The following is a 25,125-nucleotide window of genomic DNA, read 5'->3' as shown; positions in this document are numbered from 1 at the left end:
ATTAACTGAAATCTTTGAAATTGGACACTGAACTGGGCAGCAGTACAGGGTAGGAGAGAAGACAAGTTTGTTTCTAAGGCTATTCATTTCCTTCTTTCTCCTCTGTCTAAACTTATGATGGTGTTTGGCCATGCAGATAGACCGTTTCATAGCCATAAAACCCAATATTTTAGAATATACTCTGCTTTAGGCCAGATTCCCCAGCTCTTTTTAAAGAAAGGTTAGTACTATGTGCAGCTCAGCTTTTAATTCTGAAGACTTACACAAAACCAAAACAGCACTAAAATATAGCTTATCCAAACACTGGCAAAAAGCGATCCAGTCTGCATTTAATCTTACTATGTGACTGATTGTTCATATCACATTTGATCTTGTTAGACCCTGTGAGTTATTGTTTGAACAATTCATTCTTTCTAGCGAGAGCTCAATGGGGCATTTTTTACATTTGTGGTTACCACATGACCTCATTTCCGTGGCATGCACTATGCAGAGAAGCTTCATCTTCCTCAGATAAATGGAAATAGAACAGGGGCAAAAAAATAGGACAGGAAGAGGGAGAGACGTTCCCCTTTGCTGCAGTCTGAAGCTTATAGACTTCATGTCAGGTTCAGGCTGGATGCAAGCGTGAGGTGTTCCTCCCTCCCCTCTGCAATTACCATGCACACAGAGCCTCTCGCAGCACTTTTTTCTGGTTTCGCTTCAAAGCTCTCAGCTCTGCGGTTTAGCTGTGCAGCCAGACGCAGCCGGACTTGTTCCCTCCACTATCAACATCCTGCTTGTCAGCTAGTGCGGCGGCTTATGCGGGGTTTCTGAGAGGCAGCGCTATGATGTTATTGGCTGGGATTGGAGGGGAGAGCTTGCCTTCACCACGGAAGCTGAAGTGCTGCCCGTCCTGTGGCCTTTATTGGCTGCCTCTGCATTAGGGAAAAAAACATGTTTCCTCAGGAGCTGGCTCAGAAGATCAAAGGATACCAGGAACAAATTGCTTCTTTGAATTCGAAGTGCAAGATGCTGACAATGAAAGCAAAACATGCCACCATGCTGCTGACAGTGACAGAAGTGGAGGGGCTTTCAGAGGGAATGGAGGAGCTGGATTCAGACCTGCTCCCAGCACACCCCACTCATCCCTCAGTGGTTATGGTAAGGAATGCATTGGTCTCGGTACTGTTTATCTGAGCTGCTTGCTTTTGCATCATTGCAACACTCCTGTGTAGCAAAGTGCTGCAGATCACATCTATGTTTTTCTTTTGAAATGGCTGGAGTGTGGCAAAGCAAACAAGTTGCAGCTTCCCCTTACTGTATTTTGCTTTATATGGGTTTTCAAGACTCGTTGATAAAGGATGGAGTTATTTAACAGACAAATATCAGTGGAAGTTGTCTGTAATAAGATGCAAATATAGTGCTTTTTCATGGCTGTCAGCATGCAAGAGCAAATGCTAAGAAATTACTGACTTGCAGGAGTAAGATAAAACCAGAATAAATATTATTTCATATCATGTTGCAGTGTATAGGTTTTACACACCATATTTTTAAAGCTCTTGTCTTAAAATGTTGATGTGATATTTGACAGTATGCTGCTATATTCTCAGATGAGTGTGTTGGAAATGAAAGCTAGCTAAGACTGCCATAGGCCTCATGTTTGAATTACTCTGCTTTTGTTTGTTTCTAATTGGGTCTCATTACAAACATACTGCTGATGCTATTGGGATTTTTGTCCAAGTGAAAATAGAGTGCGGATTTCAGGATTTGTTACTGCATAACAGCACTGGGGAACAAGAAAAATACATTGTGACTGGATTGTGTGTATTTTCTATTTCAAGTCTATTCCTTGTTGTTCTAACCAGGCCTGGATACAGAAGCCAATACTGCATTATTCTGTAGCTCTCCATAGCATTTCCATATGCAGTGGTGATTGTATTAGAAGACATTTAGGCAAACCCTAAGTTGTTATTATTGAGTTACTTGCTATACATTTTCTTTCAAATTCATTAGGGTACAGGAGACCATGTTCATTCTGAAGTACGACAAGTAAATGAGACTGTTAATTGAATCAGATTTTTAAGCTAGTAAACGTAATAGTGTTAAGTATGACTAAACAATGTCATGGTAATTCTGGCCATGTGTTGTTTTCCTTGTTTTGCTCTCAATCTAAGTCAAACCTAAGTTGAGGTAACTAATTTTTCTTCCTGTGCTCTGGGGTTGCTTTTCCTGTGGCAGATGACTGCTGGTCGCTGTCACACGCTGCTCTCCCCTGTCACTGAGGAGTCTGGGGAGGAGGGAAGCAACAGTGAGATTTCTTCTCCACCTGCCTGTCGCTCTCCCTCACCTGTGGCTAATACAGATGCTTCTGTTAACCAGGTACCTCCCTCTTGGCATTCATTCAGCTTTTATCTCAGATACATGCATGGTTCCATTCCACAGGTGGTTTATTTAATCCTCTGAAATAATATTTACCTGTAGGTCCAAGGATCTGAGGCTTAACCTCTGACCTAACTGAACCTTCAGGTTCTAGTCCAAAATGAATACAGATATTGACTTCTGAGTTTAAAATGTAAAAATTTGGTGTTACAGCTATTCACTATTTTTAAAAATAAATTTTAAGTGACAATTACAAAGCTTTTCCATGTCACTACTATTTTCTACTTATAATTTAATTTTTATTTTCACAATAGTACTCAATGGAATCTTGCATCCTGAGAAAAAATGCAATTTTTTACTGCCCATAATAAAACATTGCATTATGTCCATATACACCTATCTTACAGTACCATTGTCATCAAGCATTGAAGCCACGGTCTGATATCTTCTACTTCAAACAATTTCAAGTATTAACTTTCATGTATTTTTTCATGTATTGTTCATTCCATACTTTCAGTGACAGTCTATTTTAAGTGCTAATAAGGCAGATCAGTGAAACGGCTAAAGTTAGATTTTATATCAAAACTGAGGACTCTGGCACTTCTAATAGGAACAAGTGTACATCAGCATTGATTAAAAAGTGAGCAATGAACCAGCTCATTGAGCATCACACACATGAAGACACACACAAAATGTTACGCTTTAGAAGTTTAGAAATGGGCCTTAGGAGCGGTCACCACCTCACTGCATTCATCATGTCGTGAGTTTTGTGATTGGTTGGTTGTTTTTTCATTTGTGGCTGCTTCCAAAATTGACCATTGCAGACTTAAAGGGTAGAAAGGTGTTGTGTTGCATTGCCGAGTAGAAATCGAGAAGTTTGAGCAAGTTGCCACTGATTCCTTCCACTCATTTCAAAGGTGCATATGGTGCTATAGTAGTTGCTAAATATAAATGATTCATTTACATGAACTGACATAAGAAAGAATACTAAGGTAAGAGAGTAAGAATGGTGACAAAATCTTCATAACAATAAAGTTATAAAGTTACCTTCATAATAAAGAAGTTATATAATGAATGAGAGAGATTTTTCTAGTGTTCTGTCATTTCCAATAATCAGAAATTTCCCAGTAAAGTTTATTTAGAGTAGAAAGGCAGCTATATATTTCAGCACAAAATCTTATGACTGTTAATCAATGAAAGAGTTAAAGGAGCAAGAGCAGCTTGCTTTCTAATAAACAAATTCAGTGTCAGTTCATTACATTTCTCTGAAAATGAAAATACACATTAATAGCTCCAATAACTCAAATAATAAGGAAAATCCAGTGAAGATGCTGTTGCACCATGAGCTGACACCAAAATGCAAGGTTTGGAACCTGTGATTTACAGGGCAAAATTGAACAAAAAGTTTGTGTCTTTCATTTAGCAGAAGATCTTTGAAAGAGATAAAATCGCTGGTGTTATAATAATCTAAAAAACTGACAGATGAAGGTTTCTTCAGTGTGGTTAATGTTGAAATGAACTGCACGTACTAAACAATAAGCGGAAGCACATTCCAAAATGCAGTGGTTTACTTACAAAATGCTTAGGTTCACACTCACATGAGATTAAAACTAAAGAAGCTATGAAACTGCCAGTGCTGATCATGATGAATGCCCAGGGACACTTCAGGACAGAAGGTTGGTTAAAAAAAAAAATAAATCTAGAGAATAGTGAATTAGGAGATTAAATGTAAGTTAAAAATATTTTGTATTCAGTAAAAGACTCAGCAAAACTAATTTGGAAATGTTTTGTTTTGAAAAGTATCCATTGTTAAGAGAAATCATTTCTCACAGAAAGATCACCTGCAAAGTACCAGAAAAACATGTGAACAAGAACTCTGGAAAGCAAAGAATTACATTAATCTAGTCTTTGGAAAAAAATTAAAAGCTCATAGGCAGTGGGGTGTTTTTGGAGGGAAGGTTGGGTGTTAAGACTGTTTTTAAATTCATCCCTAATAATCTATGTGCAGTTTTTCATCAGGGTTTCCTAGCATCACTTAACAGTGAAACGTGGCTAGTCTCAACTGAGACACCTGTGCACTATTTTTACATTGCTAACAAGTAATGAAAATATAAAACAAATGCAAAGTGCATATTAGTGGAAATACTGGTTCTATGTATTGAAATAAATTAAACCAAGACCATAAATACAAGAAAATGACAGATCTAGCACTGTAATAAGTTAACGGTTGCCCAGGTTGTTTGTTTTGTACTGAAACTCCTCTAAAAACAACTGGGGAGGGAGTGGGGAGCAACTATAAAAATGTTAACTTTTAAAAGGCTGAGGGATTTCACGGTGTATAATATTTCAGCAATAGATAATGGTCCTTTTATGCAGTTTACTTTGAGGTATAGCAAAATCAAGCACTTCATCTATGCTGCAGTACTGAATGAGAATCCTCTGGGGCTAAAACTTCTCACGCTTACCCAAAGATATAGTTGATTAAAATTTAGCACATTCTTTTAAAACTTATTTTCCAGGTGCATAATGCAGAGAAATTGAATTGAAAAAGCTGAAGTGTTGACACAAAGCCTTGGCGGTTACAGGTGATCCTGTGATTCAAGTTTTCAGCACTGGGTCACTGTTAAATTTCTTCTGATCTCCTTGTTCACAACTTACTTAATCATTCTTCCTCCTTCCTTATGAAAACTCATCGAGGGTGCAACAGCCCTTGTTAAAGATCTTTTGAAATCTAAACACACCCTTTGCCCCTACATCCTAACAACAAAGCTTGAGTAAGTTTCATTGGCTAATTTTCGTAAAAGAGGGCATGAGACGTTAGGGCCTTTATAGGGGGAACGAAATCTGTTATGTGTATGAACATCTAGATTCACACTATCAGCATTAAAGCCCTACCAAAAAGAAAATGCCATGTTGTTGTTTACTCCAAAAAGTAGTTGGAAAGATGGTGAAAGGGATTGCTTTCCCCGCTTTTAAAAGTAAGGCTTTTATTATGGAAATTATGATTAAGAGGTCTCAAAAGCACAGCTTTTCTCTTGGCCTTGAGAGAGGACTAGCTGCAGGGCTGGAGAGTAGCTGCAGACAAGGCAAAATGAGAAGTTGCCTGCACTGGTGCAATTTCTCACTGTGACTTGGAAAGATCACTTGTGGTCAGACTAAAAAATTCTGAAATTGCAGTACTGAATGCTGTGCTAAGCTGTTGCATGTTCCCTGTTGGATCCTGGACATCGTAAACACTTTCATCGTTAAATTTTTCAAATTTCCCAATTATTGCCTTTGAAGAAGTACCTTATCTGACATTTTTGGACAGTTTGATGTGCTCGTCCATTCTTGGGTCTTCTGTTTCTCTGGAGACTGACTTTTTCAGGCATCCTCAGTAAAGATGTGTGATCGAGCTGTCTGTAAAATACACTCTTGGCTGCTGCCTCCCTTTAAAAATATTGGTGGGGATCTGTGAGTAGCCCCTTAATTGTTAAAATGTCCATACACAAAGCAGATAACATGGTAAGTCTCTTCATTCTTGGGGAAGGACTGAAGAACCATACCTGTGCAGCTCCTGGGTGATGGGGTGTTTTCTGAGATGGGTGGGCATTCTGTGCTCCCTAGGTTTGGTTAGAAAGACAGCCCAAGAGGAGGCTGTGACTGGGGAGTGACCTGGTTTCTATGCTCTTCCAGAGCTTGTTTGGTTTTGTTCACATACGGTGTTAGATAACATATTGAAATGACATCGGGAAATAAAGATTCTGCTCCAAAGTAGGATCCTAATTATATTCTGAGCTCTGGTACCTCAGAATTAGTCTTGTTTAGTACCTGACTTTCATACACCTATACAGAATCAGAGAATGGTTGAGGTTGGAAGGGATTTCTGGAGGTCATCTGGTCCAACCCCCTTCCTCAAGCTGGGCCACATGCAGCAGGTTGTCCAGGACTATATCCAGGTGACTTTTGAGTATCTCCAAGGATGGAGACTTGACAACCTCTCTGGGCAACCTGTCCCAGTGCTCAGTCACCCTCATAGTAAAAAAGTCTTTCCTAATGTTCAGAGGGAACATCCCGTGTTTCAGTTTGTGCCTATTGCCCCTTGTCCTGTCGCTGGGCACCACTGAAAAGAGCCTGGCCCTGTCTTCTTTGCACCCTCCCCTCAGGTATTTATACATATTTATATTCTTACATTTGCAGTACAGCAAATCGTCTGTGGTCTATTTGGTAGACACAGCTCTGTAAGCTGTCAAGTGAAAGGCACTTAGTTTTCTCTCAGTCACATGGCACGACATGCTGAATTTTCCACCCCATCATACAGGGTCAGGAAAGAAGTAATTTGTGAAATTTGCAATCATTGGAGAAGGATTTTCCAAGTACAGTTTTCAGTAGATTTTGAGCAACTTTTTATGCAAATACTGTGATAACTCTGAGAGCTGCCTGAAAGGAGGTTTGGTCCAACCTAACAGAAATCAGTGGAAAATGTCTTACTGATTTCACTGGCGTTAAAACTGTGCCTTAAGGTTTTCACCAGGGGCATTTACAAATACAAAATGATTGAGGAAACTGGACAACAGCTGCTGTATTGCATGGTCAGGAGCATAGTTCACTAAGTGGGGCTACTAAGTGAGAAGAAGGAAGGTTGCAGCATTTTTCACTTTCCAGATAGATGTGGTGGTAACTGTCATACATAGTTTCAGTTTTAAATAATCCTTGTCATCAAGTCTGCTTTCCTGAGTTAAATATAGATACTATGCATGTTTCCTTAATTTTACGTTTTCTGTAGATCTTTTTAATTGTTACCTGCAATAGTTGAAGAAATCCCCATACACTAAGTATAGAGGTTCTAGTGAGAAACAGGTCCACCCTCAACTTCCAATGGTAATTTGAACATTTGCCCATTTTCCTCAGCACGTTTGGTCCCTTCTCCCACTATCTTTTATAAGTTTAGAGTACCTATTTGTTTGAAGGCTTACTGTAAGCTAATGATTCATGCTCTTTGTTACATCATTGACTAGTCCTTCAGCATATTCCTTTTTGGTTCTTCTGTTGCCTTCTCTGTGCTGGTGTTTATTAGGGTGATACTCTTTGCCACCTATAGTACCATAACCCACTGTCTTTTGTGATGGGTTTTCCCCATGTGTAGCTGTGATGATGCTAGAACAACACCCCCACTTGTAGCACTCCCCTCCCAGTCTTCCCGTGTCTGTCCACAGTTGCCTCCTGTGCTTCCTAGCTAATATAAACATGAAAAAAATGCATCCACAATCTTCATCATAGTGAAGCTCCAAACTATACACAGTGTAATAAAATTAAATATTTATTTATTGTGTTTCTCAGAGGTTTCCTGGTAGTTTTGGCTTTGTAGGTTTTATTTTAATGGACATATGCAATGGGGCAGTATGTGGGGAGATATTCTTATGCAGTATCTTGCATTTTGAAAGTACAATAATGTGCTTCGTGCTTGTAGGACATTGCTTATTACCAAGCCTTATCTGCTGAACAGTTGGCCTTATCTGCTGAACAGCTGCAAACAGAAGCTGATAAAATTCAACCCGTCACTTCAGCCACCCAGGAGTTTTACGAACCAAGCTTGGAATCAGCTGCTAGTGCCAAATTGGATGATTTGCAGCGTTCCTGGGAAACACTGAAAAATGTGGTAAGTCTTCATCTGGAGGGTTCAAAATAATCAGCTAGCTTGTAAGGAATAAAATGCAAAGAATTGGCTCTTCTTCTCTGCAATTCTTGGTTTTTGGGTGGTAACAAGAATAGTTACTTGTGATATTTTTATTACACTGGCTTTGTTCTTTGATTGAAAGCCTGTGCAGGGTGAACCTCCATTGAGAAAAAATAAAAGTCATTAAGGCTGATAGTTGCCTTCAGAAATATTGGCTATTGTCAGACTATGTTCATAACATAACACAGAAATCCACTCATGCTGGATGAGTTGGCAAAAAAGGCCCAAGAATCCAGTTTCTCCAAATACTGAGTCAACTTAACGCATTTCTACATAGTAGTGCAGCATAATCGTTCAGTGATGTATGAAAATGGTCAAAGCTTTCATCACATGTTATACATTTTAATTCTTTACAGAGGATCAGTAGCTATTATGGGGTATTAAGAACTATGCATCTAGCAAATTTTGCACATCCACATGTGCGATCACAAAATGATAAGAGTTTTCGATTCTCAGAGAAGTAAGGAGAGGGGTCAGCAGAACTGCAACCCTGGACTTCCAGAGGGCTGACTTTGTCCTGTTTAGGAGCCTGGTGAACAGAGCCCCTTGGGAGGCAGTCTTGAAGGGCAAAGGAGTCCAGGAAGCCTGGACACTCTTCAAGAAGGAAGTCTTAAAGGTGCAGGAGCAGGCCGTCCCCATGTGCTGGAAGACGAGCTGGCAGGGAAGAAGACTGGCCTGGCTGAACAGAGAGCTTTGGGTGGGACTCAGGAAAAAAAGGAGAGTCTATGACGTTTGGAAGAAGGGGCAGACCACTCAGGAAGACTTACAAGGATGTCATGAGGTTTTGCAGGGAGAAAATTAGAAGGGCCAAAGCCCAGCTAGAACTTAACCTTGCCTCTGCTGTAAAAGGCAATAAAAAAAAGTTTCTGTAAATACATTAATAACAAAAGGAGTGCGAAGCAGAATCTTCATCCTTTACTGGACGCGGGGGGAAACATAGTGACAAAGGATGAGGAAAAGGCTGAGGTACTCAATGCCTTCTTTGCCTCAGTCTTTAATAGTAAGACCAGTTGTCCTCCGGGTACCCAGCCCCCTGACCTGGAAGATAGGAATGGGGAGCAGAATGCAGCCCCCACAATCCAAGGGGAAATGGTTAGCGACCTGCTACACCACTTAGACACCCACAAGTCTATGGGACAGGATGGGATCCACCCAAGGGTACTGAGGGAGTTGGCAGAAGTGCTCACCAAGCCACTTTCCATCACCTACCAGCAGTCCTGGCTAAATGGGGAGGTCTAAGTGGACCGGAGGTTAGCAAATGTGATGTCCATCTTCAAGAAGGGCTGAAAGGAGGATCCGGAGAACTACAGGCCTGTCAGTCTGACTTCGGTGCCAGGGAAGATTATGGAGCAGAACATCTTGAGTGCCACCACACAGCACTTACAGAACAACCAGGGGATCAGGCCTAGACTTTAGTAAAGCCTTTGACACTGTCTCCCACAGCATTCTCCTGGAGAAACTGACTGCTCACAGCTTGGACAGGCACACTCTTTGCTGGGTAAAAAACTGGCTGGATGGCCGGGCCCAAAGGGTTGTGGTGAATGGAGTTAAATACAGTTGGCAGCCAGTCACAAGTGGTGTTCCCCAGGGCTCAGTTTTGGGGCCAGTTTTGTTTAATTTCTTTATCAATGATCTGAATGAGGGGATCAAGTGCTCCCTCAGTAAGTTTGCAGGCAATGCCAAGTTTGGCAGGAGTGTTGATCTGCTTGAGGGTAGGAAGGCTCTGCAGAGGGATCTGGACAGGCTGGATCGATGGGCCCAGGCCAATTGTATGAGGTTCCACAAGGCCAAGTGCCGGGTCCTGCACTTTGGCCACAACAACCCCATGCAACGTTACAGGCTTGGGGAAGAGTGGCTGGAAAGCTGCCCTGCAGAAAAGGACCTGGGGGTGTTGGTCGACAGCCGGCTGAAGATGAGCCAGCAGTGTGCCCAGGTGGCTAAGAAGGCCAACGGCATCCTGGCCTGTATCAGAAATAGTGTGGCCAGCAGGAGTAGGGAAGTGATCATCCCCCTGTACTTGGCACTGGTGAGGCTGCACCTCCTATACTGTGTTCTGTGACTCCTCACTCAAGAAAGATACTGACATGCTGGAATGTGTCCAGAGAAGGGTGACGAAGCTGGTGAAGGGTCTGGAGCATAAATTTTATAAAGAGCAGCTGAGGGAACTGGGGTTGTTTAGCCTGGAAAAGAGGAAGCTGAGGGGAGACCTTATCGCTCTCTACAACTACCTGAAAGGAGGTTGCAGAGAGGTGGGTGTTGGTCTCTTCTCCCAAGTGACAAGTGATAGGACAAGAGGAAATGGCCTCAAGTTGTGCTAGGGGAGGTTTATATTGGATATTAGGAAAAATTTCTTCACCAAAAGGGTTGTCAGACACTGGAACCGGCTTCCCAGGGAGGTGGTTGAGTCACCATCCCTGGAGGTATTTAAGAGGTGTGGATGAGGCGCTTAGGGACATGGTTTAATGGTGGACTTGGCAGTGTTAGGTTTACGGTTAGACTTGGTCTTAAAGGTCTTCTCCAACCTAAACAATTCCATGAGTCTGTGATTGAGCGCATGAAATCTAAAATAAAGCATGAAAATGTGCCTAGGTTTCCCCTGTTTATTAAAGTCCTTTTTTTTCAGTGGCAGAACCTAGGATTTGACTGATGATGTTTAAACAGATAAATATTTCAAATATGGATGTTTTCTTTATAATTTAGACTTTTGAAACCTTGTTGCAAGTTTTTGGGTTTGGTCTCATAAACCTAGGGATGTATGGAGCAGAAGAAAGAGTAAATCCTGTATCAGTGGTCAGAATTTATGCCTTTCATTCCTCTTCAGATCAGTGAAAAGCAGCGCACCCTCTATGAAGCTCTTGAGCGTCAGCAGAAATATCAGGACACACTCCAGTCTATATCCACAAAAATGGAGACCACTGAGATCAAACTAAATGAGAGTCTGGAACCAGCCAAAAGCCCGGAGAGCCAGATGGCTGAACATCAGGTAAAAACTTACATGTGAGAAATAGAGGGAGAGCATGCATTACCTGTATATCTTTAGTTTTCTTTTTTGAGATAGTGGCATTCTTCATGGCTGGATGCCTCAAAAACATGTATTAGTTGTATGAACCTTTTCTGTTAACTGTATGTCTTCCCTTTCTGGACTTCCTGCTGTTCTAAAGATGGTGTAGTGGGGATTCTTTTCATAAGGAACCTCTTAAAAAAATAGAACAGATCATAAGTTTGTCCAATAGAAATTTTCAGCAAAATCTTTTGTCAAAGAGTGTGTTCAGTCACACCTACACATACTGTTCTTCAGCATCAGTGCTACTAGCATATATTGGACTATTTATAATGTTCCCAAATTTACTAAGATCATAACCAATACTGATGCATTGTAAATTGATCTAAATACAATCTTTGCCTTGTTAAACAAAACAACAAAGCAAAGCACGCAAAAAGTGCTCTCCCAAAGGAAGTCTTGAGAAATGATGCTCTGAATAATAAAAGAATATTTTATCAAGTAACCAATCTGACATATGTCCAAGTTGTAATCATCTAAACCATCTATCTGATAGAAACTATCTGGTGGGGCCAGTTCTCATTTCAGTAGAGACTCCATGACCTGAAAAGGATAACATTTGGCTTTTGTAGCACTGTGGTATGTCCTGTGCATCCAAAGTGTATATACTACCAGACATGAAAGTAAAGTATCTGCTGTAAGGTATTGGTAATACAGCATCCTTTTGTAGGTATCTTGGAAACTGATTTATATGATAAGAATGATAGTAGGAACTTCTTTTACATCATGAAGTTGATCTCTGGATGTTTACATATATTGCTGGATATTCTTTGTCCAGTTAGTGAGTTTCAGGCTGGAAGCTAACTCATGCCCCTGTTTTTCTCTCACAAACACATACTCACTTACTTGTTCATTTTCTTCACTGTATCTACTAGAATATCATCCAGAAAATTTGTTGGAAGAGTAAATCTGTATGTATAATATTTCCAAAAGAATTTCTCCTCGTGATATGTTTGAAATTCAAGATAAATAATTAAATCCATATTTTGTTTGAGATGCATGATCCTAGCTTAAGCATCTAAAAGCAGGACTCAGTCCTTCTGAATTCTGACTCTACCAAACCAGCAGTGATATGTTGCACTACTCAGTGTTCCTCAAGCTCCCTTGGGACAGTCGTCTTGAATTTTATACTAAGCCCACACCTCCTGAGATACTTTCTTCTCACTGATGAATGAAGCAAATACTTTCTCTGTTCTCATTTCTAAATAGGCTTTGATGGATGAGATTTTAATGTTACAAGAAGAAATCACTGAGCTTCAGACATCATTAGCCCAAGAGCTGGTGTCAGAACCACTGGATGCAGAAGCTGCTGATCAGCTGGCATTGCAGTCCACTCTCACAGTCTTGGCAGAACGAATGGCCACAATTCGAATGAAGGCATCAGGAAAACGACAACTATTAGAGGTACAAGAAAAAACCTCCAGGAGTGGGTCTTTTGCATCACATTCCAGATTTTGAGAGCCACTTTTGGCAGACCTGTACTTTCACCAAAGTCCTTAGCCACCACTGAATGCTGATAGTTAAAAAAGTAATTTTCAGTTCTGCTCATTTCTCACAATTCCTTTCACTAATAAATTATTGTTCTTTTTTAGTGAGCCCTTCATCTTAATGCTAGGTGATAAGTAACCAGAAGGAACTTGGAAACACACTGCAGGAGTCATATTTTGTGTGTGTGTGTATATCTATATATTTTTATTCTTTTTTTAATATCCACATTGACATTTTCTCAATAGGTTCCCTTAGTATTCCTTGTCCTCCACAGGAGAAGTAATGAAGTGCAGGTATTAAAAGTCATACTATCTACAGTAAACATTTGAGGAGTCACCTGTCCAAACTGGGAGACAAGAGAAGGGGGAAAGCTTAAAGCAAGAAATAACACCTCTTCCAAACCGTTGCATTGTTGTCTATGTTCATCTTCCCAGTGATTTGCATGCAAACTTTTATCATGGAAGATGCACCCCTTTATTTCTTTGCCTACCAGCTTTACCAAAAATCCTTTAATACTGAGGTGATTTCAAAAAAGTCCTTTACATATAAGAATGTTGCTGTGCATATTATACAGGTGGGAAAATGCAGTCACGCTAAAGCTGGCTACAGTTTGCCTGCTTTGAACAATGCAGGGCAACTTTACTGCTGTACTGCTAAGAACTGCAGCAGTGAATTCATAAACACAGCAACTGCTGCCTTCATAATTTCCAGCATCCATCAATTCTGAGAGTGTGAATTGGGTCTGTGGATCTACCTAGGTTACAGGGGAGCCCCAGGGTGCATCAGCTGCATTAGTTCTGTGCAGTCACCTGAGACAGTGAAAAGGTCCTTAGAAAATATTTTTGTTATTCTTAAAGAATTGCACTAAGCTTTACTTTTCAGAAGAAAAAATGGCTTTTATGTAAAAATAAGGAGCTGGAAGTAGAATAGAGATCTTACTGTTTATAGCTTGCACCCCATACAGGTTCTTACAAACTTGATGGTACTTAGGAGGAGATGCTAACTAATAATTTCAAGATAAAGCATGAGTCAAATATACGACTTTTAACTATGATTAGGATTCTGACAGTTACTTTGATACAATAGCACAAATATCCCCCAATAATCCTGGCTGAGAAATAAGTAAGGTATGCAGACAATAGTCAGTAATTTAACCTGTGCCCTTTATAGCTCTGATTTCACAGATAAAATCTTCCAGAACACTGCAGGGATGTAAATGTAGAAATACACATAAAACAAGTAACAAAAACATTTTGCTGTTGCGGGTGTGGGTTGGTAATACTGTTCTTTCTGTGGACCTTAAGTTAAATAATTAGAGCTTGAGAACTGTTCAGCTCTGGATTATTCGAGACACTTAACAACTATCATTATTATTTAAATTATTCTAACACATGATTATTAAATTTCCAATTAAAATTAAGCATTCAGAAAAGCTGTGCAAACACTTCCCTGTGTGAGGGATTTGCCCTGCACATACAGGTCTGAATTTCCTTACAGAAGTGTAGTAGGTTGACCGGGCCAGCAGCCAAACACCCACTCTCACTCCCATCTCCTGTCAGATGGGGAAAAAATAGAAGGCAGGCAAAAAGTCTCATGGATCAAGATAATGAAAGCTTAATGGGGTAAGAAAAAGCTGTGTGTGCAAGCAAAGGGAAATAAGGAACTTATTCACTACTTCCCCATCAGCAGGCAGATGTTTAGCCCCTTTCCTGGAAAGCAGGGTCTCAGCCCATGTAACAGTTGCTTGGGAAGGCAAACGCTATAACCACAAATGCCCCCCCTCCCCCTTTCCCTGAGCTTTTGTTGCTGAGCATGATCTCATGTGGTATGGAATATTCCTTTGGTCAGTTCAGGTCAGCGGTCCTGGCTATGCCCTCTCCCAACCTTTTGCCCACCCCCTGCCTACTGGCCTTTGTAAGGGGCAGTTGGAAAGAAAGCCTTAACGCTGTGCAAGTACTGTTCAGCACTAGCCAAAACATTGCTGTGCTACTAACACAGTTTTAGCCACAGTTGCAAAGCATAGCACCATACAGGCTGTGATGTAGTTAACTCCATCCCAGCCAGATCCAGTACAATGTTCTCCCCTTGTTCCATACCATTTACAGCATGCTTAGGTTCCACATTATCTGATACATTTAAGTATCTTCTGACCATCCCATTATATCTGTTTCTTATTCCCAAAATCCCCTCTACTTTTTCCAGAGCTCTGTATCTCTCTTGCACTGGGGAGCCCAGAACTGGACACAGTACTCCAGGTGTGGACTCAGCAGTGTTAAGTAGAGGGCAAGGATCACCTCCCTCAACCTGCTGGCAATGCTCCTCCTAATGCAGCCCAGGATACTATCAGCCACCTTTGCCACAAGGGCCCATTGTTGGCTCATGTTCAGCTTGGTGTCCACCCCCAGGTCCTTTTCTGCCAAGCTGCTTTTCAGCTGGTCGGCCTCCAGCGTATACTGGTGCCTGGGGTTGTTCCTCCCCAGGTGCAGAACTTTGCACTTCCCTTTGTTCACCTTCATCAGCCCATTTTTTCAGCCTGTCAGGGTCCCTGTGGATGGCAGCACAACCCTGTGGTGTATCAGCCACTCCTCCCATTTTGTGTCATCAGTAAACTTGCTGAGGCTCGTTACTGGCTTCTTGCTAGACTTTGTGCCACTGATCACCACCCTCTGGGTCCAGCTGTTCAGCCAGTTTTCAGATTCATATGGGACTATAAAAGGGTGAGTAAGTCTTGCTGATCACTCCCTGTCTGTCCAATGGATGGACCAACTGACGGATGGAATGAGGGAGTCTGTGTTGCTCTGATGCTGTTGCTGCAGCAGCCATTGGAGCTTAATGTCCTTCCCACAGCACAGGGATCCTCCGAGAGGAGAGACAAGGTAGACAGCTCTTCAGTCTTCTCTTTACCCTCGGTGGCTACACCAAAGGCCCACCAGTACCCTGTTGGGTCCTTGAAGTACTCCTCTTGTGCCTCTTTTGAGAGACAGTAAGGCTATCTAACAGCCTGCTGCTGCCAAAAAAGACAAAGCTGCTCTCCTTTCCCTTGAGCCCACTCCCAGCTCTGTGTCCCCATGCATCTTTCTCCCTAAGCAAACAGTGCTATGCTGGTTGAGCAAACGGAATTAATGTGGGAGAAACCCAAAGGAGAGCAACAAAAGGAGGCAGAAAAGACCTCACCTTTAGAAGGCTGTAATAGCAGAGCTATACTGACGGAAGTAGAAATGCAGTGACTGAACTGAAACAGAATTTCAGTCACCACAAAAGTATGCTCATTGATTGAAAGCAACAGTATTTTGTAAAGGTTTCCAACTTATGAAAGAAGGGGCTTATTATGGCTTAAAAATATTATATGAAAGTTGTGAGAGATGGAGAGGGAAAATTTTTAAAAGTGACTATTGTGGTGTATTTCTTTTTAAAAGTAAAATATAATTTTTACCTCTAGGAAAAACTGAACGAGCAGCTGGAAGAACAGCGGCAAGAGCAAGCTCTTCAAAGGTACCGTTGTGAAGCTGATGAGCTTGACCACTGGCTACTCAATACCCGAGCAACGCTGGACACCACTCTGGTTACTGCTGAGGAACCTATGGACATGGAAGCACAGCTGGTAGACTGTCAGGTAAAATTATCAGTCCTGTAATGTTTAGATGAGCAGGGTGGACATAGCTTTATCTGAATGAAGAGGCAAATATGGAGCATTAATGTTAAGACCATTATTGAGTGGGATGAGCCAGCATATTAGTGGGGAAGAAGTTTCTGAGCTCCTTAGCACCTCATATATGCTCAGTTAGCTTCATCAATGATTTCTGAAGTAAAACATACCCTGTTCTTCATTTCTTATTAAAGATTGCAAACAGTGCTTTAGAAAGCGCATGTAAACATAGCAGTAGGAAAACAAGATATCCTGACTGCAAGAACATTTGAAGCTCTACAACTTTTGGAGGGCATTTTATTTTACTTTAAAGGCCTTGTATTCACTTCACTTGCTGGTTTTGCTCCACTCAAGCTAGAGTTGTTGAACAGTTAACTTGATAGGTATGAAAACACCTGCAGTGTACTTTCCTACTCCTCCTTTTCCAGCTGAAGAATACACTCCCACTAGCAGTGGTGACTGGGACAGTGTTGTGTTTTCTTCAGGAGTAATGCCTACCCACATTGAAAAGTAAAGTATAATCATCATTAGTTACTATTTTTATGAATTTAATATTAATCAACCCAGAATACCAAAACAACTGAGCAAAAACATTTTGCTGCAATAGGAGTAATTGCATATACTTTCATTAACAAGACTTGGATCAGTCATAACATCCAGGTTCTCAAATTAGTGGGAGTTTTCCATTTTTAAATGAGACTTTAGAACTGTATGATCACTATAATTAAAATTACTAGACAAGAGACAGATAGACAAAAGATCCCTTTTCATATTAAAGAATGAGGATGTCAACTATTTTAGGATAAATGGGAGTTAAGTTTCACAAAGCCGTAATTTTTTTAAATATAATCTGTAGGAAACCCAAGATTAAAAAGAACAGATAACTTTGTGGAAAAGTTAATACTGCTGTTCTTTTGTTGGTTCTCAAAATCTTAATACAGTAAGTTTTATAAAAAGTCCTATATTTTTTCCACTTTTTAGAGACTCTGCCCATCTTATCCTGCACACATTCCTTCAGGAGCAATATTTGTAAGTTTATGCTTGATGGTTGCTATGGAAACAAAACCAAAAAATTTTATGTCAGGCTAGGTTTTTGCGCAATAATTGTATGAGCGTTGTGTCTGAAAGATCGTAATATTCACTATGTCTGTAATACATGAATGGTTAATAGAATGTCAGGAAAGCAGCTTTTGAGAATAAACATGCCAGAGATTTGTCACCTTAAGTCTCCTTTAGACTAAAGAGGATTATACAGAAATCCTTAAGTCCATCATGCACCAATCAGAAAGAGCAAACAGTGAGAAGAGAAGCTTATCAAAGCAGCCAGAGCAACACATAGGAGGAGGTAGGAAGCATTTCACTAAATGTACATGAAAGAATAGGAAAGAAGTAATTCTAGCTGCGTGCTCTGTTTCTTGTCATTATGGACGTCAGTCGATAACATCTTAGCCACCCTTACCTTTAATGTGCAAATAAAGAGCACCTCCTCTACAACAAATCCTTTGTTTCAAATAACTTTTTAATTTCCTATTTTTGAAAAGGTTGCAAACAGAAACGGCAAATGCAAATATTTGCGAGCATATTCCTAAGGACTCTGAAAGGGACTGGAAGGCAAAGCAATGATAACCTGACTTGCCCTTAGCTTGGTGATGGGTGAGGTAGGCCACAGGTCGTCTTGCCAGAAAGCGTGACAGATGCTGGAAAATGTATGAATTTGGTTCTTTGTTTTTGCTGCTGCAGAATATGCTGGTTGAAATAGAGCAGAAGGTGGTAGCCTTGTCAGAGTTGTCTGTGCACAACGAGAACTTGCTTATGGAGGGGAAGGCTCACACCAAGGACGAGGCAGAGCAGCTGGCTGTGAAGCTCAGGACGCTGAAGGGCAGCCTTCTGGAGCTGCAGAGAGTGCTACACGACAAACAGATCAACATTCGGGTAAGTGGTTCTTTCCAACTGGCTTCACAGTGGGCAGGAGGTTGGGGGATTTTGTAGCAGTTTTATGCAGCTGGGAAAAGGAGTAAAAATATTTTACTGATTTAGTTTGAGCTATTCATCTCTAGTTAGTAAATGGAATTACACTCCAAAATAAAGAACTGCCTAGCAAGCTTTACCTTGTCATTTTCCAGTTAACAGCACCACTTCACGGTGAAACTATCCTAACCTCACTGTCTTCACTGAAAGGACAATAATAAAGTAGATAGATCATTAGCTTGGTCTGGATATCCTCTATTTCTGTTCCCAGTCTCTTTAGATTACATGTGCTCTGGGGCAGGATTGCTCCCCCAACAAAAGAACAATCCTAAATACATGCTTTCCTCCATACAGCGTGCACAGCACGATGAACAGATAACATGAAGATAATGAAACATTTTTAAATATGGCTAATTCTTGGTGGCATCCTTACATCAAACAAAATGTTACATAAACAAAGATACATTTAACCTCAGTCCTGTCCTAGGTTTTTATTCCTAGCAGCATTGGTCTGCTTATTGCCACTAGTTCTTTTTATTTAAGTTGGTTTTGGTCATTCTTTAGGTTAAACTAGCATGTGGAGAACCGAATACATACAAGAAACCCAACCATGTAATGTGACTGACTGGTTTTGAATTTGCTTGCCCTGGTGTGACTCCCTCCTCTGCCTTTTCTTTTACTTCTTTTCTAGGCTTTGCTATGCAAATTAAACATGATAAGCTTCAAAGATTTCTAGCTTGTAAAGCAGATTAAAGTCTACTGAGAGGTTAGCTTGAAAAGTCACTTGACAGTGCTAAGAACTATTTTTAGTCCAAAGCAACTGGATGACTATAAAACTTAACATAGCTTAACAAAAAAAAAACAAACCAAGAAACAGATACAAAAAAAAAAAAAGAAGGAAGAAACCCAGGTATTTATTCTATTGCTTCTAAGATGAAGTAACTCTAACGTTATTCTTGCATATTAAACGTCATGATTAGGCAAATGGAAAGTGTTATCAACAGCATGTGAGCATATAATACTATATTGTGATATATTACTGGTGAAGTGAAAAAGCATTACAGACTTTGTTGCTTCATTTTAAACTATGCGTACTGCATTTTAAAATGTGCTGCATTTTAAAATACAATGGTGTGATTCAGTTTACTTAAACTTTTAAAACAGATTTTTGGATGCTTTTCTAATATTGAAAATAACAACAAAATAATTTCCAGTTGTAGAATGTGAATCATTTAAGATGCTACATGCATGCAAGACCTAAGTTACTTCATAAATTGCAAGCTTTTCTTGGACTTCACTTATGGATCATGGAAAAAAATAAGTACAGGCAGTATAATATCTTCAAATTTTCATTGAGCAATTTTTTTCAAATGACAAATTCTATAATGTATTTTTCAAAAAAAATCAGGGATAAAGTATTTCTTTTGGACTGAGGCTCAGATCATCAGATGCCCCAAAATGGACTAACTCTATCTTCTGCCATTGTTAACCCTGAGAAACATTACATGCTAACAGCACTGTTGCTTGTGCATGTAAGAAATTCGGATTTATACATGTCTCTAGATGTACCAATAACCTTGTAATTGCCCAGAGGCATAGACCAGCCTGCACCCAGAAAAGGAAGGATCCTCTCAAGTTGCGCTGCAAGACCAAGAGCATTGTAAAGACTGAGCTATGTTTTCCTTAAAGCGGTATTTCAGCATATCTGTTATTCCTGTGACACAAGGCTTTTTAGGAGCCAGTGTAAGATTCTGTGACTTCCTTGCAGCAATTTCCATTTTCCTTCTAATTTTAATTAATTAATGGAAAAAGTGATTTGGAGACCAACTCCTTTATTCATAAAATAAAGCAGTGAAACTAATCAGGAGCATGCTGGATCAGGAGAGTTTCAGACTACATTGATTCCAAATGTAGCATTTTTCAAGCACGTTGAAAGATATGCAAAATATTGCCTTATTACTGTTATGTACTAGCTTCTGTGATGTAGGAACAATAAAAACAAATAGAATCCTTATAAAACAAAGAAGTAGAATGGATTCTGTAGTAAAAAAAACCGATAGTGTTTCTTTACTTCTTATTACAAAGTGTGTGTGTGGAAGGGACGACTTCAGTTCCACAAGACAAATATGCCTTATATAAGTTTGTATAATTCTGAACTCCTTTGAGAGATCAGTTTTATCACCATTTTCTTCAGGGATTTTCAAATTTTTTCTGTGCTGGATTGGACAGTCCCCAGGAATGACAGCTTCAAGCATTTATTTCCCTGGCTATTTAAAGGAAATGTAATACAGTTCCTTCAGACAGAATACAAATGAAAATGCAAGTGTTTTCCAAACGTATATTCTATGATTTGAGAATGATAAAATCTGGGTCACAAATAACGTTGATCTAAAAAGTATACACAATAGCATATTTGCAAAACCTCATTGCATCCACAAATGCCACAATCCCTTTTACACTCTTTGCTATTGCAGGAACTGTGGGACTACTGTTTATTTGTCTTAGTATAACTACAAAATCATAGCTTCTCAACCCTCTTCCCAGAGAAGAGGAGACTCAAAATCTAACTGAAATTACATGCCTAAATGCAATGAAGAACTAGATACTATTCTTTAAAGGAATTTACAAGTTGAACAGCTATTGTCCCTAGAGCATATAAAATGAAGCAGATTTTTCATATATCATTTGCAGAAATACTGTCTTTTTTCTCATTTTTAATAGAAAAGTTAAGTTCTAGACCCCCTTGATCCCTCACATAATATTTTCTTTGCCTAATCTGATATCCTATAATGACATTGTTCACACTCCAGCCACGTAAGCTTTTCTAGCAACTTGTTCCTACAAAGTAAAGTATCACAGTTTACCTGCAAAATGAATCCTTAGTGAAACAAAGCTATTTCACAGAGCAAGGGCTAATGGTTCTTACCAGCTCTAGATACCTGCTTGCTTGTTTTGTTCCTCTTACAGTTTATATCCTCTTAACACTAATCAGTCCTTTCAACTCCAGTATATTCATCATCCCCTAAAATTGAAATCTTACACCTAACTTCTACTATTTAGCAAAACTCTGCTGTTTCAGCGCCTGATGCCGGGGACACTGGTGGCAGAGGTCCATCCCAGTTGTTTAGTATAAGAAGCACCAGGCGAGGCAAGAGGGGTTTCCTCAGCCACGTTCAGCCCTGCTGGACCCTGCCTGATTTGAGACAAAGGATCTCTGAAAGGTGGAACATGTTTTCTTTTTGGAAAGCCTGCTGTAAAGTCTGAACCATTTGGTGCTCTTACTCTATTTAGAATAAGAGCTGAATCATGGGCAAAATATGAATCCTAAAAAAATGAGGTATATAAACAATATGGGAGAGGAATTAAGCCCCAGCTTTAGCTCTTGAAGCTTAAAAAAAAAAACCCAAAACGCAAACTCTACAGTCATCGTGTGCATTCAAATAACATTAAATAAATCCAGAGAGGTGTTATAGATCTAAGTAGCCAAACCTACAAGTAGTCTGTCTTTAACATTAGGCCTGGTGTGTTAAAATCTCTGCATTTGAATACATTGGCTGCTAAACAATTTAAATTTACAGCCAACATGTACTGCAGAAGTCAAGAAGTTAATAAAGCAGGTTTTGGAACTATTAAGGCATTTGCTCTTTTTTGCTTTGCTTACGCAGAAGGCCTGTTTAATCACTCATGCTGGAAAAACATACTGATAGAAGTATGTTTTTCCATATAGAAGCATGAAGTGAAGGGACTGTTGCTTTTGCTGTTCTATTATAACATTCTGTGGTTTGGTCTCTCATACTGTCTTTACTATTCATATCATATAATCTGCTGTTAACTGACTGTGTTTCTGCCAACCACGGATAGAGTGATGTACTTGACTGATAAATAAATTTTGACCAGAATGACAACTAGCATTCTCTCATTTTTAGTTAGACAAAAAATTGGCTTTAATTAGACTAAAAACCTGGCAGAAGCAATCCAGTGATTCTCTGCGTTGCCAGTTAGAGCTGCACCCTCCATTACAGACCAATGCTGTTTTTTAGGAGAGGCAGAACAGTCTTCAGAAACATATCGGTCCATGGTCTCTGATCTGTTGTGTCTGATTCTGCTAAGTGCAGTGGTGCATGTTTACTTTTACGGATGCTTTCTCGCTATTAACCAATGACGAGTGGAAGTCAGAAATCTAAAGTCATTGCTTACTTCAGAATTCATGTGAGCCAGCAGCTTGAGAGGTGGAAGGTGGCACTACATGTGGTTTTGAGTTGATGAGCTGGACCTGCCAGCTCTCTAACAGTATAAGAGACTTTGTAAAATCTTTCTTTCTTTCTCTCAAAGCAGGGATCATTACAAGAAAGGGAAGAGAGTGATCTGGACTTCGTTTTCTCACAAAGCCCCAGTGTCCAAGAATGGCTGGCACAAGCAAGAACCACTCGCTCACAGCAGCAGCAGAGCACCCTGCAGCAACAGAAAGTTGGTGTTTTGCATTTCTTTTACTCCCATCTTTAGGTTGTGCTTAACACTGTATCTGAGTCATTCTTGTTAATATTTCCACTGAAATCTTCATTTTTACACTGCTTCTTACTCAGTGCTCTTGTAATGATGCATCTGATCTCACTACTTTATATCTGTAACAGCCAGACAGACCAGACTTTCTGAGTGACCATGGTCAACTCACTTAATCACTCTATACTTCCATTGTCCATTAGTAAAATTAAATTGAATCAACCCTTAAAGTAACTGTAAGGAGATGACAGTATTTGTTCAAAATAGTAATCAACATTGTCTTTATAGAAGCAAAGATACTCGCATTACAAGGTATATTGTGTTGCATGATACACAGACATCCTCACTAGGTTAGGTTCCAGAGACTGCATTGCATTAGTCAATTAGTCCAACAATCCAGTTTATGTACCCAATATTTCTGTGTCCCTGGGTGGAGATTTTGCACTGCTTTTGGTGCTCAAGCAAGCCATATCAGAAATAGCTCAGCTATCTTTGCATGACAGTTATGTAATGTAGACATATCCTTCCAAGGCAAAAACAATCTGTTTGAGGTTTGTTTTGGTTTTTGTAACTTGCCATGCTAGGAGCTGGAACAAGAGCTAGAAGAGCAGAAGAATCTGCTTCGGTCAGTAGCATGCCGTGGAGAAGAAATCCTGACACAGCAAGGTGCTCCAGAAGGCCTATGTATAAGGTGTGCTTTCATGTGTTCTTCTGTGAAGTAAATTTCTATGACTCTGTGCTTTGTCATCCTTATGTTTACATCCCTCTTCTGCATATAGTCCACTAATTTTTATTTTATCTTTTTTATACAGCACCTAGGATACTGAAGTCCTGGTTTATAATTCAGGAGTCTGATAATACAGTTACACAAACTGTTTTGTGCTAATAGATCATCTTTAGCATTTAGAAATTCTTTTCATTCTTATTATCAATCATGACACCAAAATTACAAACTAGTAGGATTCACTAGACAAGCAGTGGACCAGTTACTGTAGATTTAGGGTCCAGCATTGGTGTGTGAATCATAGCTGATCTCTAGAACATTGTAGTCTACCATTGTAACCAGATCTTCCCATATGAAATACTCATAGCTTAATTTTATTTTTCTTGCAGTTAGTGAATATTTTTCATTTTGAAGCCTTGTGTATTTTGAATTTCATCTCTGGTCTATATTTTTTTGTACACTTGCCCATTTGGAGGCAGTAGATGTCTATAAAAGCCTTGGCTCTTGCTGGGGAGAGACTTCTGCCCTAGCAAAGGCAGAAGAAAATAACTGCCTGCTGCTGATGTGGACTTCAGTGGAGCAGGAAGGGCCAGGTCTTGGGAAGAGGAAAGCAGGGCGAACATTATCAGCTTGACAATCGAGGAGCAGTCAGTCCCTCAGTTAAAACACTTCGTTGATGTATCTCAGTAGTAGGGAGCACCTTTGTGGCTCTTTCAGCATGCCAAAGTGTAGAACGTGAAGGTAGTTCACGAGGCAGCAGAACCAAGATCTATGCAGAGCGAATGTAAGCTGTACTCAGTAAGTTCTTTTCCTCAGCATTTGTGTTAATTCAATGTGGGTTTTTTATTATAATGCCAGAAAGTACTTAACTTACCTTCTTCTTTTTGAGGCTTCCTTCTCACAACATGTTATACTTACTATAGAAACAAATCAAACAGAAAAGGCTGAACTTCATTCACTGTTTACCAAAGCTAAACTCATATGCTTGTCCTGCATTAAAATGTCAGGTTATGTCTGGCATTTTGAGAGGGGAGGTGAGGAAGGAGTCAGATAATTCTTTTTAATTTTTTTTTTTTTATTTCATGCTTTGAAGTAAAGCTTGTTTAAAGGTTACATTTCAATGTAGTATATATTCAGTCTGTTTTGGGAGTTCTTACTTAGTATGGGTACTTGCAAGTCTAAACAGTTTCTTAGAAAGTACATTTTATCCCATCAGGCAAGAACTTCTTGTAGTTACAAACCAGCCTGTGTCTTGCTATCTGAAAAAAAGCAAGTAAAAGCTTTAAAAAGTAGCAATTTAAATGTAGAATTTACTAACTGAAAGAGGAAGTAAACACCTCATGCTGTTACAACTTTTGTATTTGTTAAACCTTTATGCGTCTTGCCATTCAGTGAAAAGCCTGATACACTCTCTGAGGAATTACGCTTGGAAGGTGAGAAGCCATCATCTGAAGAACAGATGAAGATGAAATGGGAAAGCCTGAACCAGGAATTCAATACCAAGCAGAGACTGCTCCAGAAAGCTTTGGAACAAGAACAGCTGGTAGTTATTTTTAATTTCTCTTTGCATTTTCGCTATGAAAACAGTTGTCACAACACGAGTTGTGCACAACACTGTGCATAGCAGATGCATTAAGGTGATGTAGTTAATGCAAAGAATATGG

The 25,125-nt window shown here is 39.9% G+C and overlaps 1 protein-coding gene across 1 annotated transcript in view; it reads left to right on the top strand.

Annotated features, from left to right (window-relative positions):
* Window positions 1–25,125, top strand: part of LOC104264024 (nesprin-1-like) — a 231,113-nt gene that overhangs the window by 163,919 nt on the left and 42,069 nt on the right. Inside the window, exons 89-98 of the mRNA XM_059828180.1 lie at window positions 946–1,140; window positions 2,218–2,358; window positions 7,808–7,996; window positions 10,896–11,057; window positions 12,345–12,539; window positions 16,063–16,236; window positions 18,010–18,201; window positions 22,573–22,704; window positions 23,322–23,428; window positions 24,854–25,004. Coding sequence (XP_059684163.1) covers window positions 946–1,140; window positions 2,218–2,358; window positions 7,808–7,996; window positions 10,896–11,057; window positions 12,345–12,539; window positions 16,063–16,236; window positions 18,010–18,201; window positions 22,573–22,704; window positions 23,322–23,428; window positions 24,854–25,004 — 1,638 coding nt within the window. The remainder of the gene's footprint in view (window positions 1–945; window positions 1,141–2,217; window positions 2,359–7,807; window positions 7,997–10,895; window positions 11,058–12,344; window positions 12,540–16,062; window positions 16,237–18,009; window positions 18,202–22,572; window positions 22,705–23,321; window positions 23,429–24,853; window positions 25,005–25,125) is intronic.

Source organism: Gavia stellata, chromosome 2, assembly GCF_030936135.1.
Source record: "Gavia stellata isolate bGavSte3 chromosome 2, bGavSte3.hap2, whole genome shotgun sequence".
NCBI lineage: Eukaryota > Metazoa > Chordata > Aves > Gaviiformes > Gaviidae > Gavia > Gavia stellata.
Note: the sequence above shows the minus strand (reverse complement) of the source record. Positions and strands in the feature narration are given on the sequence as shown.